This window comes from Heloderma suspectum, chromosome 1 (assembly GCF_057233095.1).
Source record: "Heloderma suspectum isolate Gila_16-S chromosome 1, 16-S_ref, whole genome shotgun sequence".
Taxonomy (NCBI): Eukaryota; Metazoa; Chordata; class Lepidosauria; order Squamata; family Helodermatidae; genus Heloderma; species Heloderma suspectum.
In genome coordinates this window covers 111,831,966-111,849,107 of record NC_139458.1, presented here as the reverse complement: position 1 = coordinate 111,849,107, position 17,142 = coordinate 111,831,966, and the positions used below count along the sequence as shown (strand labels likewise).

Sequence of the window (17,142 nt, the reverse complement as noted above, 5' to 3'; positions counted from 1 at the left end):
AAAAATGGGTATGATCAAAAACGAAGATGGCAAGGACCTAACAGAAGCAGAAGAGATCAAGAAAAGGTGGCAAGAATATACGGAAGATCTGTATAGGAAGGATAATAATATCGGGGATAGATTTGACGGTGTGGTCAGTGAGCTAGAGCCAGACATCCTGAAGAGTGAGGTTGAATGGGCCTTAAGAAGCATTGCTAATAAGAAGGCAGCAGGAGATGATGGTATGCCAGCTGAACTGTTTAAAATTTTGCAAGATGATGCTGTCAAGGTGATGCATGCCATATGCCAGCAAATTTGGAAAACGTAAGAATGGCCAACAGATTGGAAAAAATCAACTTATATCCCCATATCAAAAAAGGGAAGCACCAAAGAATGTTCAAACTATCGAACAGTGGCACTTATTTCACATGCCAGTAAGGTAATGCTCAAGATCTTGCAAGGTAGACTCCAGCAATTCATGGAACGAGAATTGCCAGATGTACAAGCTGGGTTTCGAAAAGGCAGAGGAACTAGAGATCAAATTGCCAATATCTGCTGGATAATGGAGAAAGCCAGGGAGTTTCAGAAAAACATCTATTTCTGTTTTATTGACTATTCTAAAGCCTTTGACTGTGTGGATCATAACAAATGGTGGCAAGTTCTTGGTGGTATGGGGATACCAAGTCATCTTGTCTGCCTCCTGAGGAATCTGTATAACGATCAAGTAGCAACGGTAAGAACAGAACACGGAGCAACAGACTGGTTTAAGATTGGGAAAGGAGTACGGCAGGGTTGTATACTCTCACACTACCTATTCAACCTGTACGCAGAACACATCATGCGATGTGCTGGGCTTGATGAAGCCAAGGCTGGAGTTAAAATCGCTGGAAGAAACATTAACAATCTCAGATATGCAGATGATACCACTTTGATGGCTGAAAGCGAGGAGGAGCTGAGGAACCTCATGACGAAGGTGAAAGAAGAAAGTGCAAAAGCTGGGTTGCAGTGAAACCTCAAAAAAACCAAGATTATGGCAACCAGCTTGATTGATAACTGGCAAATAGAGGGAGAAAATGTGGAGGCAGTGACAGACTTTGTCTTGCTAGGCGCAAAGGTTACTGCAGACGCTGACTGCAGCCAGGAAATTAGAGGACGTTTACTTCTTGGGAGGAGAGCAATGACAAATCTTGATAAAATAGTGAAGAGCAGAGACATCACACTGACAACCAAGGTGCACATAGTTAAAGCAATGGTATTCCCCATAGTAACCTATGGCTGTGAGAGCTGGACCATAAGGAAGGCTGAGCGAAGGAAGATAGATGCTTTTGAACTGTGGTGCTGGAGGAAAATTCTGAGAGTGCCTTGAACTGCAAGAAGATCAAACCAGTCCATACTCCAGGAAATCAAGCCAGACTGCTCACTTGAGGGAATGATATTCAAGGCAAAACTGAAGTACTTTGGCCGCATAATGAGACGACAGGATACCCTGGAGAAGATGCTGATGGTAGGGAAAGTGGAAGGCAAAAGGAAGAGGGGCCAATCAAGGGCAAGGTGGATGGATGATATTCTGGAGGTGACGGACTCAACCTTGGGGGAGCTGGGGGTGGCGACGGCTAACAGGAAGCTCTGGCGTGGGCTGGTCCATGAAGTCACGAAGAGTCGGAAGCGACTGACTGAATTAACAACAACCTTTGCTCTGCTACTTTTGAAAGGGGGGGGGGATGCTGATATCCAGACTATCAAAAGCTGTCTTATACTGAGTCAGACCATCTAGCCCTGTATTATTTACATTGACTGGCAGCAGCTCTCTATGGCTTCTGACAGGGGTCTTTCCTAGCCTTACCTAGAGAAACCAGGGATCGAACCTGGAAACTTCTCACAAAGCATGTGCTCTACTGCTGAGCTACAGTCCTTTGGGGGCGTGGGGTGATGGTTGAATGGGAGGCTTTTGCTGCAAGTCTTCTCCTTCCCCAACCATACAGTAGCCATCTGCCTTTACTGCACCCTTCCAGTTATACACACACCCTGCAACAGGTCATCTATTCTCCTTTTTGCTTCTGTCCCAAGGAAACTGATGACTGAGAGGAATTTCAGGCATGCACCCATGACCATTGTGATTTTCAGAAGCACGGCAGTGGCTGCTTTGAAAACCTGTATCAGGCAATCTTCCTCTTCCTCTGCCTTCAAATCGCATGTAGCTGTTCTTTCACTCAAGTAAAATTAACCAAGAGTTTCAGCTGCCATTTTGATGCTGAACGTAGAACTGCATCTTTCTGACACGTAACTCATCCTCTTTGTGTCCTATACCAGGTCTTAATGAGTTGCATTTAACTAATTATAATTAGTTGTTAGAAACTGGTTTCCAGGTGATCTGAAATAATAAACTATTTTAATTTTTCCAGAAGGCTTGCTGGCAATGTCTTGATTATTTGCAGTTGGTTGCAAATGGTTATTATAAATTACAGTAGAAATGATAATTTATACTATGTTCTTTTAGATTGATTTGCTAACAATGTAAGTACAAATGCAAGTCTGGTAAACAGCTCTGTTCAGGCAAAATATTGAAGTGAGAGGATTAGTAGTAGTCAAGTACCTAAAAATGGGGAGTAAGTAGTACAGAATTACAAAAATTAAGCAACCAGTGTAGTGATAGCAATTTTAAATAGTACGTATGAACACAGTTACCACAGTCTAATATAGAGTTAAGCATACTTAAGTCATTCAAATAAGTACACTTATCTCTGTGATGGATTGTGGCCAAAGTGTTTTTAAAAATACTGTTATGCATCACCTCTGCAAATGTTATGTATAGGGGAACTTTTGCATCTGCCTTTTATTCCTCAGTATGCAAAGGAACCAATCAAACGTGGAATAGGGAGCATTCATCATTCACTTGAAGATCTTATTCCCAGCCAAAACAGGGAGCTGGAAAATACGTGTTTCTAATTCTTTCAAGTTAAAGGGATGCGTTATTTTTATAGATCCCGATTACTTGGTACATATCTGAACATGATTCCAGGCTGATGCTTCAGTCCAAACTGGGGGAAAGAGAAGTCCTTATTCTTCCCACTGAACTGCTGTATCTTGTTATTTTTAATTGCTTTGGTTAGAAAATGGGTTGTCAAAAGCTCTTATGATTTGGAAGCTAAGAACCAAAGCCTTGGATAAATATTGCAGCTGTTCTCCTTGGCAATATGAACTGTTCAAGGCATTCCCTTGAAATATGCCTTAGGCTGCAGGTGTGTTCTCTGCATCTCAGCCCTGTCTTGAAAAGTTGCAGTACAAAATCTGCTGGCAACTCTTGCTGCTGCAGTGGGAATCAAAGAGGTTTCTTCCTTTTGTGCTATAGGTTTGTTTTTAAAATAGGCTATTAAACAGACAATGGGTTCAATTTATATTTCAAGTGTGGCATTTATAGTGGTGTATGCTAATAGTTACTAATTATTGCTCACAATAATGCAGACAGTTGAAGAAACATCTGTTATCTCTTCCTACAGGCGGACTTAAATTGCAACATCCAAGATGATACAGGAGCATTCTATGGCGTAACTAGTCAGTATGAGAGCTCAGAAAACATGACAATCACCTGTTCCACCAAAGTCTGCTCATTTGGGAAGCAAGTGGTAGAAAAAGTAGAGGTATGATTTAGAAACTGCTGCTTAGATTATTGCTGTCATCTCGCTCTTTTCTCTAAAATATATTCTTCATTGATGGTCTTTCATTTGAATTGGTGAACTTACAGTTGCATTACTACAGAATTTTGTTGCGTGCACCTCCTCTAGGTACGTGTGTCATTTTTCGAGGAAAGTGGTGGGGCACCTACAATAAGCTAATCAGTCTTGACATGCTTATCTACTCGGAGGAGAAAAAAGAGATTCTTCCATGAGTCCACATACAAATTCTTGAACCAATCTGTCTGTGTGACAGCTCTGATATTCTGTATGGCAGCTTGCACACTATGTAGTAATACCCTGCATGTCCATGTTCCTATGGACATACCCTGCACTATGTAGTAATACCCTGTTGGAGTGCAGCCTTTTACATCTGCCTCATAAAATCTAGCACGCCCCTTGGGTAGTGCCACAAGGAAGGTAGCAATTCTTCTCAAAATCTTTATGTCCTTATTTAAAAAAAAAAAACAAAACATGAAGTCTATCTTCTGGCAAGACGTGTGTGTGTGTACAGTTCTTGGCTTCAAAAGTGGATATGACATAGCGTTCCTGGAGCTGCAAAGTAGAAACAAGAGTTCCATGCAAGTAAGGGCTGCCCCATTCTCTGTGAGTCTGGGAACACTCTATACATAGAATAGGGAATATTCATTGCATATTTAGAACATTCCTCGATTCAATAGAGATAACAGGGAAGCTCCTATAGAGCAGATTGATATGATTCCCTATAATGCACTTTTTCTGGAATGTTGTAGCCAACTGAAACTGAAACTATTAACACATGTTGTTTATACTATATGTATTCTTCTTTCTTTTTTATTATCTGTATCGTTTTGTTGAAATTTACAATTAAAAATTAATATCAAAAAATGATTCCCTCAAGACCTAGTGTCTATCAGAACATTGTACCAAGGCAGCATTTAACATTGTTATCTGAACAATAAATTATTTCCCCCTGTGCCTTTTATGAGAATTCATATTTTAACAGCATTATATATTTTATTTAGAAAGAAGAGGCTTCTGCATATCCAGTAACCTGCTGGACTGCTGCCAACAGGGTGGCAGGAGCGATGGAAGTGATTTTCACCTCTTTGTCCTCCTTTTAAATATTTTTCCTCTCAATGGGGGGCCTTTGAGCTGGCAGGGGCTGGGTCAGGGCTGAAGAGGCCATAGGATTTCTCATATCCTGGCCTCTCCCCTCCCCTCCTACCGGAATTCCTCATTTTCCTTCCCTCAAAGGCCATATCTGCAACTTCAGGAAGCAGCCTGCACAGTTCTTTCCACAACAGCTGGGAGAGGGTGGGAAATCGGAACTCAAGAGTACCCCTCCCAAGGTTGTAGCAGTGTTTATGGCCTCAGGTTGGGGACTCTGAACAATCCTATGGTCCCTGGGATCTTCTCCCAAGGGACCATAGGACTGCTGTCTTAAATACTTTAACTAAATATCCTAAGATGTCATGTTCCCATAATATTTATTTTATGTAATTATTCAATGGATCCTTTAAAAACAAAGCAAAAAGAGGTTTTTTAAATTAATTTTATTGTAAAATTTCCACAAAACAAAACCATAAAGAGGAAAAGAAAAATGATAGCTGCATAGATTTGAATATATGCATATGAAATGAGTGTATGTGTGTGTGTGTGTGTTTGTGAATAGACAGATAGATAGATAGATAGATAGATAGATAGATAGATAGATAGGAATGAAAATACAGCTTTCTAAGAATGATACATAAACTTCAACAGGGTCAGACCAAACATCCATGTAAGTATCCATTCACAAGTTATGTCTATATGCCACCCATTCAGATGTTGACAGCTTTTTTGGTCCACAATCCATTGCGTTATAGGAGGTGAGCATTTAGTCTTCCAATGTTGTAATATCAACCTTTTAGCTATCAAAAGCACATGGAGAATCCATTTGTGCTGATCGTGAGTTAACTTCCAGGAAGCAGGCAGATAATTTAAGAGGACCTGTACATCAGTAAATATTAACAATGTTCCAGTACAAAGTTTATCTGTATAATAATCTCCTCTCCCAAAGAGGCAACTATGGGGCACTGCTAAAACATATGGTGAAAAGACGCATTAGCTGTGTTACACCTTCAGTAATTAGCCAACTTAGACAAACTTTTATTAAAGAGACATTGTGGCATCCAGTAGACATGGAACAAGAGTTTTTGCTGAATTAGAAATAACCTGAGATCCATAGTTGCTTCAGATACGGACACTAAAACAGGTTAGGCAAAATGGGAAACAAAAAGAGTTTTTAATTCCTTGAGAGATCCAGTTTGATTATTAAGGTTCCAACCTTTATCTTTGTTTTTTTCTTCTTTTTAGACTGAATATGCACGGTTTGAGAATGGCCGGTTTGTGTTTAGAATAAACCGCTCTCCAATGTGTGAATATATGATCAATTTCATCCACAAGCTCAAGCATTTACCAGAGAAATATATGATGAACAGCGTGTTGGAAAACTTTACAATTTTGTTGGTAATGTTTCACTTTTATTTGCTGGCTGCTTTGTGCAGTACTTTGGGAGCAGGTGGATTTTTATTTGGTTCCATTTGCAGGATTAGAAATGCCATGTCCTTGAGTCAAGTAGCAGGCTACTTCAAAAGTAGGTGCTGTTTTTAACATTTCCTGAAGGCTACCAGCCATCATGCAACTTTGCCTGCTGAGCATCCATTCCTGCCATTGTAGCTCCCATATGCTAGGCAGTTTTGCATGTTACTGATGTGATGGAGGAGGCAAGTATGGGGATGTAGCATTACTGTGGCAAATCTACCATGGAGGTAATGTGTAAAGTGAGCCTCTATGGTGGAAGTGTGGATGCATTCATAGCTGCAGCTGGCCACTCTTCTGCTTCTCTGCCCCGACCCCAGACTCCAGAACCTTTGGTGAAGTACAGTGGGGAGGGGGGCTAAGATTCAGATGTAACACCTAATAAATAATAATCCTACTTCTAGGATGACCCAACCACTCATTTTAGCAGTAGTTTTGCAGTAACAGGAGGGCACTCATGTTTTCTTCGGTTTGACAGTAACAAAGCAAGGCCTCAGGCCTATTCAGATACACTATAGCCTCTCATAGGCCACACAGAGTATTTACAGAACTTTTCACCCCATGTATAGTTATATACATGGCATTTCATCACAATGGGGCCATGGGAATCGGGGTAAGGTCATTGTCCATTTGGTTCAGAGAGCCAGGAGACTAGTGTTTCCATGTTTCCTGTGTTTCCTAGCAGTTTACTTTTGTGAAACTACTCATTTCAAGTTATGTTTGATGTTTATCCATCTGTTTTCAGCGGATGTATCACAGTAGCTCTTGAATACCCTGAGAACTTTGTGAGAAATATTGGACACTGGGAAAACTGACATACTTAGGATTCCTATTTACAATTTGCCCTACCTCTGCTTTGCCCCCTTTTTCTTTTTTCCTTCCCTCTCTTCTCTTCTGGTTCCTAACCCACTCTCTCTCTAAGACTGGGAAAGGCAGCTAAGGTAGCCCTGGCTCTTTCCAGAAAGGGGGGGAAAACAGACCTCTATAGAAGCTGTACTTTCTGTCTCCTAGCCTTAAAATTAGACATGAGTGGAATGAAACAGTTCTGCTCCATAACAGTTTCAGGATTCCAGCAGCAGATGGGTTATGCTTCAGTTAAATTCTGGTCAGAATTCCAGATTTCTGAATGTCAGAATGGAACAGATTTTGCAGATGCACTGTTTCTGTTCTCCGGGTTTGTTTGTTTTTTTAAAGCAAAATGATTGCACTGTTGTAGCATTTTGCGAATTTCAAAAATGGAGTAAATACCCCAAACTATTATTTTAAAATTTTAGCAACTTAGCATTGTATCTAGTTGTGTTGCTCCCTTGGCAGAAGACTTTAATTCAGCAGAAGCTTCCATGAACAGAAAAGGGCCAGGGGTAGAGGTAATTTTCACAGATTTCTCCCTTTCTCCTGCAGTCCCCTGCACCACGTCCCATGCAGTTCCAAAGGATACCCCAACTCTCTGTAGCAGATATGGGGAGCTGCAAAGGGAAGAGGGAATCTGCAAAAAGCACACTCACACACCCAGCCCCATTTCTGCTCATAGAAGCAAAGGACCATCCAGAATCTGACCCCAAACCAAATTCCACTTTGCCATGTTCTCATCCAAGAACTGTGCCAGAAATGAGTAACTACAGAACTTCAGTCAGAATCTGACTGAGAGGGTTTCCATAGGGAGCCCTACTTAAGATGCCATAGGTTCTAAAGCAGGAGTTGGGGAAGGGAGATGGGATATAGTTTGGGGGTAAATTAGCCCACCTCTCCTGTTGTCAGAATATTCTTTAATTTCTATATGTCATGAGCAACATGTCAGTATTAAAGAGGTATTTAATTAAGAGGCTGTGGTAGTTGAGAAGTGTGTGTATGTTTATGTGTGTGTGAGAGATATTTTCATATGTTTTATAAAACCTGTAAATTAAAATTACATACTTTGCTTTTCTGTCTACAGTAGTAAATGGCCATGTTTCTAACTTGCTATCTTCTATCTTTTTTTATATATATAAACCCAAACAGGTTGTAACAAACAGGGACACACAAGAAACCCTACTTTGCATGGCATGTGTATTTGAAGTTTCAAACAGCGAACATGGTGCCCAGCATCACATCTACAGGCTTGTAAAGGACTGAACCGTTATTTATAGACATGTTTCATTATTATAACTCCTTCTGAAAACACAGACTGTCAACCTCAACACTAAGTGGCAGTTCCTCTGGCTGAGCTATCCCCAACATTTTTCTAAACCTCATTTTAGTGTGTCAATATATATTGTAGCTGTGAAATTCTGGTACAGTTGTACAAATTCTTTCTAAAACAAAGTGTTCTTCAAATTTATAAAACCACCATTCTTTGGGGAGACTATATTTAAGAATTTCAAGGCCTTTGTGGAAGTTTTAATTTTTGTTGTTGTTGTGTTAGGAAAAAAAATATAAGACAGAGCATTTGCCATGGGAAAACTTAACAGCAATTATAAGAGTTTATGAGGTGTTTTGTCTAAATTAACAAAAACTTGTTTTTAAGATGCAAGTGAAATTGAATTGAATTTTAACTATAAGCATAAATTAGCACACAAATTCTTTTTAGAATTATCTTCATAACTGATTACTTTGGAAGATACAAACGAATGTAATTCACTAAATTATTTTATAACTACAACTCGATTTCTGTTTGAAGCCAAATGACAAACATAGCCTTAAGAAATGCCTGATGGGAGCAGACAGGTTCTAAAAGTAGGCAAAATATTATTTTTTTCCTTCCCTTTACATTAAAACTAAACTTCTAATCCATTGAACTTTTCAAGCAGGTATTGCAAAGCGAGAAGATTTCCTCCCTTTTACTAATTATATCTAGTGCATATAAAGTACTGTACTAATAAGGACATTTGATTATTTAATTAAAAAGATGGCTCGTTTTGCAATAACTAGATAAATACTGAAAAATTAGACCTATGGTGTATGTAATCTTGTGTGTGTGGTTATATATTATATGAGAAATTTTGTTTTGTTTTTCCTAATGACTCATGAAATTGCAACACCAAAATTAGCAATTAGCAAATGTAAGGGGGGTGAGAATTAAAGTGCTGTAATCCAATTATATTGTCAGCTGAAAACCACAGAAGAACTGTGGTTGAGAAGATTATAGGTATACAGACAAAAGGTTCATCTGTTTTAATATCTTTAGAATGCTGGAAAATCACAGACATTACCAGGCAAAAAGACAGCATGATTTTCTTACAGTAGCCCTGCATGACTAGTGACCCACTAAGCTGAACACAGACTAATGGCCATGTATGGCAGCCCATCAAGGACATCTTCCTTTTCCAGACTTCTCAGAATATCCTAGCATATCTCTCCCCTTGCTGTTCAAACATTTGGTGCTCATGGAAATTACTGAGGAAGAGTTTATATCAAGGATGGAGACATTTTTATTGCAGGAGGAGGGACATTCCTTCAGGGGCTGGGCAATGCATATTGGCGGTGGGCTAAGCCACCCCTTCTCACTGGGGCTGTTCACACAACACATTAACCCACACTCAGTGGTTGAGTATGGGTTGTTGAACCGTGGGTTAGCATGTTGTCTGAACCCAGGACATTTTCCCCAGGGTGGCCTGTTAACCATGCAGTGTGGCTTATTTTTCTCGAACAAGCCACCTTCAGAACCCATGGTTTGTTGTTGGGTTGTTCAGGGTGGTTAACAAGCCACACTGCATGGTTAACAAGCCACCCCTGCAGAAAATGTCCTGAGTTCAGACAACACACTAATCCACAGTTCAACAAACAACCCACGGTTCAACGAACAACCCACACTCAACTACTGAGTGTGAGTTAGTGTGTTGTGCAAACCAAGTCTCTCTTTCTGTCACTTGCTTTCCCTCTTTTTTTCTCTTTGCCATGCCCACTTCTCTCTCTTTTCCTCCTGCTTTCTCCTTGCCAGCAGGCTGCCAGAGGAGAAATGGATCGCTCTTTCTGGGCGTCTGAACTGATCCCTTGCAGAGGTCTTCCCAGGTCTCCTTCCTCTGCTCCATTTATTTTGGCTTCCCCCTACTTTCCCCTGCTATTCTTCTTCTCTCCCTCTGGGCTCTCCCCACCTGCACAAAATTGGGCCAAGGGCCACATTAAATTAGGCTGAGGGCTGCAGGTTCCCGCACGCCTGGTTTATAAGCATACAAATTATTACTAGGTGGGGTTTAATTCCATTTCAGAGGCAGCTTTCCTAAATGTATGTCCTTCTTCATACGTTATAAAAAGTGAGAAGTAGCTTAATCATATTTATATTAGTAAATGTTAAGCTATGTGTGGTACATACTAATAATGCGGTACGTACATACTCTAAATGAATATTTCTAAGCATATCATCACGTTTTGACCACTGCCTTCTCTCTTCTGTATGTACCACTTCTTCTTTTTTACCATAACTATAATTCAGCTCACTGATTTGAAGTATTGGCACATCACAATACCAAACACAAATAACAAGAGTCAAACACACCTAGTTTCTTCATCTGTAAAAACAGAATTAATTGAGAAGTTTGTAGGGTTTGATCAACCAGGAGCACAGCAGTGCTGCTTCACAGTTTCCATTCTAGCTATATGTTTTGCTTTCCTTTCAGGCCTGTGTCTTCGGCCTTTAGAACCTTGGATTTGACCCTCCCCTCCCAACTTGCTCCCCAAGATATGAAAAGATACATATCATGAACTAGTCAATATCTGTGGGGGGAATTCCCTTCTTTACTAGGTCGATAGCTAATGCACTTAAAAATACAGCCTGTGCATACTTGAGAATATTTTCAGGGTACAGGTATTTGTAAGAAAATAAGCAGGCTGTTAGTCATCATGTCTGCATAAAAATCATGGAAATCTTTCAGTTAGAAATTCTCATCTTAATGATGGGGGAGGGAATGCTCAGAGTATAAAGCTTCTTACCTGTCTAACTAAAGTAGCCTGGAAATTTATGTTACATCTAATTGTCCCAGGAGGGTTATGATATTCAACTTCTGAAATGCTGCACAAAGTAGCAGGTAGCACCTGTAGTCTTCCATTCACTGCTGCATCCAACCTTTTCCGTAGCTTGCTGTGGTACCCCTATAACATCTGAAGAGGCAAGCGACAAAGTATCTGTGTGGCAGAAGGTACCCAAACAGCTTCTTAGGCCCCAGGTTTGCATTCACATAGAGCAGCCATTGAATGGGCAGCTTATTGAACCTTAGAGCCTTCTGCAAGTGGAACATCTTTTGATGTACAGATATTAAAACAGATGAACTGCTCGGGCTGCAATCCTGAGCATATTTACCTGGGAGTAAGTCATATTGAACTCAGTGGGACTTACTTCTGTGTAGACATGCCTGGGATTTGTGCCATCAGTCATTTTAACTCTGTGAACTGTAAAATTGGATGTTTATGGCTGGGTCTCTTCATCAGTTTTTAATGCTAACAATGAACTCACAGAAGCACTGCATCTTACCCATCTAAAGTTGCCCTTTTTTAAAAGCACTTGGTGTTACAAATCTAAAACTACTCTTCTTAAAATGTTATCGTTTATGAGGCTTTTGGTTTAGATGGATTTATTTTTTAAATGAAAAATGTTTTCAAACGTTGGAATAATTATATAGCTCAAGGCAATTCCTTGAGGTGTATAAAACAGCAGTCAGTTTGCCAACCAAGTACACTCCCTTTTTTCCTGTTAATACAGTCTGTGACACTATGTATGTAATAACTATACGGTCTGAAGAGTCACAACGTTTCTTGTTGTTCATTTCTGTAAGACACATGGGGAACTGTTTGCCTTGTCATTAACTTTACGTGGATGTAAATGATTCAGTCCCCTCCCCTGTGCATGTTTCTTCTGGAAAGCCTTAAGTCCGTCAGATGTTTAGTGTGGATTGTGTAGTCCAAAAGGCTGCCTGTAAACTGTGAGCTCTTTTGTAAGCTGGAAGCTTCTCTCTTGTTACTGTTACTTTGTCGTAGGAACTTCTCAATTCCGAGCTGCCAAAGCATTACAATATGCAGTGCCTTAGTGCTATATTAGAAGTACCTTTTCGCCTATCACGCCAATCTTATGTAGTCCATTAATTGGTTTACCTGAAGAAGAAAAATCTCCTAGAGAGAAGCCTTTTGTCTACTTTGTCTAAGACACCTTCATATATAAGTCAGTCCCCATTACTACATAGTTGGAATACCTATACCAAAATGAAACTTTAACAGCTCTAGAATTTTCTGCAGAAAGTGAATTGTATGAATAATGCTGCCTTCTTAAATTCTCATGACCAAATACTTAACTTTTGTGACTCTCTGCACTCTTGCATGCAAGTGCCTTTGGTTTTGAAATTCCAGCTTAGAAAAGTGCTGCCATAATAATGACAATTTGTAGAGACCAAAAATATTTAGAGATCACCATAATGCCTTTGGTTTATTGGAAACAGTCAAAACTAACAGGCCTCCATTCTCAAAAGAGTACCTTTTTATAGTAGCGTGCTTTTTGCAAATCACAAGAGTGCATCATGCTGGAAAACTATTCTCCGTGTTATTCAGCTATTTGTCATTGTTTCTGCAGCATTGCTGACTAGCAATGATAGGAAAGCGGTCAGTTTTTCACCTTTGCCACATCTCTTTCCATCCAATCTTGCATCTGAGTAATATGAGTCTGTATAAATAGCAGAATTTCAGGCAAAGGACAAATGTGACTTTATTAATATAGTAGTTCTAAATCTGTGAAGATGGTTTTCTTCTTTATCTTAAATTTGCACTTATTTTGTTTACAAAGTTGGATGCCTAAAATTGAGAATAAAAGTGCAGATCAAAATGTAACAGTCATTTGACCTGTGCTTTTTAGCACCAAATTGTTTGGAATGAATGACAAAACATCATTGGAAAAACCAATGGACCGGCACCATTCAGCACTTTCCTGTAGTCGTTGCAGGAAATACAGTATCTTCAAATAATTTGTGCCATTTTAACACCATTTGTGAATTTAGACAATACTGTTTATTTCAGGAGACATTGACATTGATTCAGAGGGACACAACATAATTTAAAATCATCAATGAGAAATAATAGCAGTAAAACCAAAAGCTGGCAGAGATTTGTAGCTGTTTTTAATAGACAAACATTAAATTTTTTATTTAAAATTAGTGTGTGGCACAAAGTAATACATATTTGTGGTTATAAGCGCCTCCCAAACTCTGTAACAGTGCAATCCTGTGCATGAATACTCAGAAGTAAACCCCATTGAGTTCAATGAGGCTTACTCACAGATAAGTGTGTATAGGATTGCAGCTTAACTTGCATTCATATTGGGGTTTTTTACTCAAGGATCCAGATCTCATTCACTGGGGCTGTTCACACAACATGCCACAACTCATTGTGGCTCATTTAAGACACAACGAGCTGTGCGGTCCACAGGTACCATCCTGAATATTCAACCCCTGGCCGTGGGTTGTTGTGTTGTTCAAACCCGGCCAGCGGGGGTTATGCGAGGGTTGCTTAACCCTCGCATAACCCCCACCGGCTGGGGTTGCATGACACAATAACCCACGGTCAAGGGTCGAATGTTCAGGATGGTGCCCATGGGTGCCGCAGCTTGGCATGGCTTAAAGAAGCCATAACACGCTGCAGTGTGTTGTGCAAAGCAAACCCAGTCATTTTCTTCATGCATCTAATCTGGGTTGGTTGGCCTCAAACGTTCACAATATATATTTACAACTATTGAATATGTCTGCTGAGACAGATATAGGTAAGCAAGTGGCTGGAGTATATTTTATTGCAAAGGAATCATTTTTATTTATTGTTGTATGTACAACATTGAAAAAAGAAATAATGGTACAATTTGTGGCAGTTGAACTATAGCTTACTTTACAAATGTAATTTTGTACTTACTTGAATTCTAGAATGGTTTATTTAGGTACTGTACCACTATTTTATATAATTTGCAACGTTTATATCTGTTTTCCCACTTTCCACCAGTGCTAGATAGAGCCTGTTCAGCTTGGCAACTTCATTGAACTCAACCTTCCTGTTTTTGTCACCTTCTAGTCACAGTTAATGATTACACTGAATGGAAACAACTGAGAGTCTGAAGTCGGCTTACAGCATTTGAAAAGCTATCAAGCTTTACTTTCCTGATCTAATTCCTAGGGCATTCTTGCTTTTCTGTGACTCAGTTTGGACCTTATGCCAAACTGTGGTTTAGGAAGCTTAACTATGGTTTAGTGAATTGACCAAACCATGTTTTACAATATGCTAGTAAGCTAGAATCAGAAACCATAGCTTGAACTGGGCTTGCAGATAACTGTTTATGCTCTCTGTGTGGCTTGGTGAGATCTCCGAATTGACAAACCATAGTTACGGCCATTGCTTGGCCTGCAGAAGCTTATGCATCATGGCAGTGGGAATAAACCTATGAAACACTGATCTGGTTCACATGTAATCGCAGCAAATGATGGGTTAATTAACCCACAGTTTGCTGCAGTGCTTGCTGGGTGCATTCTGTGGCCATTTTGAATATTCTACCCCCAGTGGGGGTTGCTATTTGATGTCCAAACCCAGACACTATAGGTTAATAGTGGGTTAAACAGCCCACAGTTAACGTACAATCAGTAGTTAGGTTCAGACATCACGTAGCAGCCCCTGATTTGCTGCCGTTATGTGTGAACAGCTCTAAAGTATCCAGAGATTATAAATAAAGTAGTAGTTTTAAATCAAGTAGCTCAAAACCATGGTTTGTCCGTTGTACATTTTGAAACTCAGACCACAGTTGGGACTAAGCAATAGCAAGTACAAATCATGGTTTGGCATGTTTTCTAAACTGAGCCTGTCTTTGACAGTTTTGGATTATTCAATTACAGACCAATGCTATGACTTTTAACATGACCGACATCAAAACATGTCATATAGCATATATGATTCTATAGGGACCAGTACATCCAGAACATATCATCTGTGGCAGCAGCTGCTGAGAAGCTCTTCTACATGCTAGTGATCCATACAGCAGGGAATAACACTCCATGGCTGCCGCCACGTGTGGTGTCCTAAATGCATTCAGTGTTTGCACACCAGTGCTGCCCAACCTTGACAGCCCCAGATGCACTGCATAGTTGGGACCACAGCACATGGTAAAGCATTTAAGCATCACTGCCTGCCACATTGATCACCAGCGTGGGGGAAGATTTGGGGGCAGCCACCATGGGTGGTTAGTAATGTGTAAACTGGTCTGCATTTCAGTCCGTACTCAGGTTGATGTTTAATCTATTGTTCCTTTACTTCTTCCCAGCTGTCCCCCTGAAAACAAGGACTGGATAATTCAAAGTGTAAAGAAGTTTGGAAGTCATGCTCTATAGCTTAGCAAGTTAGTCTGGCTGTAAGATTTTTTTAAGAAGTATTTCTACTGTGTCATTTAACTCTTAAATGCACTCAGTTCACAGAGAGGATATGCCCCTGTTACCTCCTTACACAATGGTTTTATTTTTGTTTTGCATTTTGTTTTTGTTTTCTTTATTTTAAGTGAGCCTCTACTTCAGGCTCATGACTGCAGAAAAAAATACAATATGTGCCTGAAAAAGACAAAAGTATTTTATAACAGTTTTAAAAACCTGAATAGCCTTTAATTCTTTAATAGTACATTTTATGGACAGTTTTCTTTTTTGGTTCGTTTTAATTTGCCACATGCATTTGTTCACATTTGTAAATGACTTAATGGAATTCTCACTTCGTTTATTTGTGTAATGTGTATAAAATGGGTTTGTGACTTAAGCATATTCATATATGGTCAGTGGTTACTTTAATATTGTACTGCTGCTGGTTATTTTGGCAGGGGGGTATAGAATCTGCCTTTGGATGACAAAGTACCTCTTGCTTAGACACAGAGGGAAAGCTCTTTTTTTAAAAAAAAATGAAACTTTTCAAATCTTGTCTTAACATATTTTGAGGTTTTCAAAATGAGTTTCAATCAAACCTTTTGGCAGTACAGTATTCTTGTATTTGTTGTCGTCTGTGTGTAGGTACTGGTACCTTTTTTGTTTTTAAAAATGTTTTAAGTGTTGGCTTTAAAGTGAATTTATCTTTAGTATGATAGTAATATGAAAATTATAGGGTTTGTGTGCAGAGAATTTTTTTATAAAAGTGCTTTGTAAAAAAAAATGTATTCTAGCTTTCGCGGTACATATGTGTGATAACTTTAATATCCATGACAGTTAAGTGCAATTATTTCATCACTCTAAAAATGCTATTTTTGTGTCGGTTACTGCAGGTGTTCCATGTCTTTGCAAAGTGACACATTTTGATGCCTTCTTGATAAAGTGGTAGATTTTTTGTAGCTTTCTAGAAACTTTGTATTCATACAGTATCGATTGAAAATAAAGAAAAGAAAAGTCATGCTTGTTTTTGTTTTAATTTGCCTAGAAACTACCAGTTGGGCACTGAAGGAGAAAATTGTATGTCACCGGATGTCACTGGAACTGTGTACACCAGGTGCCCATGACACGGGTGCAACAATCACATTTCAGGCAGTGCTGCAATTGCAAGGGTCTCAGTAGCCGACATGGGAAGTTATATTACTCTTAACAGTGCAACCGTACATATATCTACTCAGAAGCAAGGACCACTGAGTTCAATGGGGCTTTCTCCCCAGTAACTGGGTATAGGGTTGCAGCCTACGACTGTGATATCTTCAAAAGAAAGCATTTCCTCAAGGGAAGATGTCAAGTGAGTGACAGCTCTGTAGCTGTTATAGAATCATAAAATAGTAGGGTTGGAAGGGGCCTACAAGGGCCAACCCCCTGCTCAATGCAGGAATACATTCTACACTGATCATCTCAAAGGCCTTCTGAACAGCATCTCCCAGGTGTTGTTAAAAGAGAGGATGTTGGGATATCATTAGGCCTCTCAAGACATTTTTCTCATGTGTTGGATGTGTGAGGGGGAAGCATTGACCATCCCTTCCTCCAAAGTCACGCTT

At 39.7% G+C, this 17,142-nt stretch overlaps 1 protein-coding gene across 2 annotated transcripts in view; it reads left to right on the top strand.

Annotated features, from left to right (window-relative positions):
* Positions 1 to 16,537, top strand: part of TEAD1 (TEA domain transcription factor 1) — a 267,694-nt gene extending 251,157 nt beyond the window's left edge. For both annotated transcript variants that reach the window (XM_084853818.1, XM_084853829.1), the window contains 3 exons: positions 3,477 to 3,617; positions 5,988 to 6,140; positions 8,211 to 16,537. In XM_084853818.1, the coding sequence (XP_084709944.1) occupies positions 3,477 to 3,617; positions 5,988 to 6,140; positions 8,211 to 8,324 (408 nt within the window). In that variant the 3' untranslated portion in view covers positions 8,325 to 16,537. The remainder of the gene's footprint in view (positions 1 to 3,476; positions 3,618 to 5,987; positions 6,141 to 8,210) is intronic.
* Positions 16,538 to 17,142: the final 605 nt, after the last annotated feature.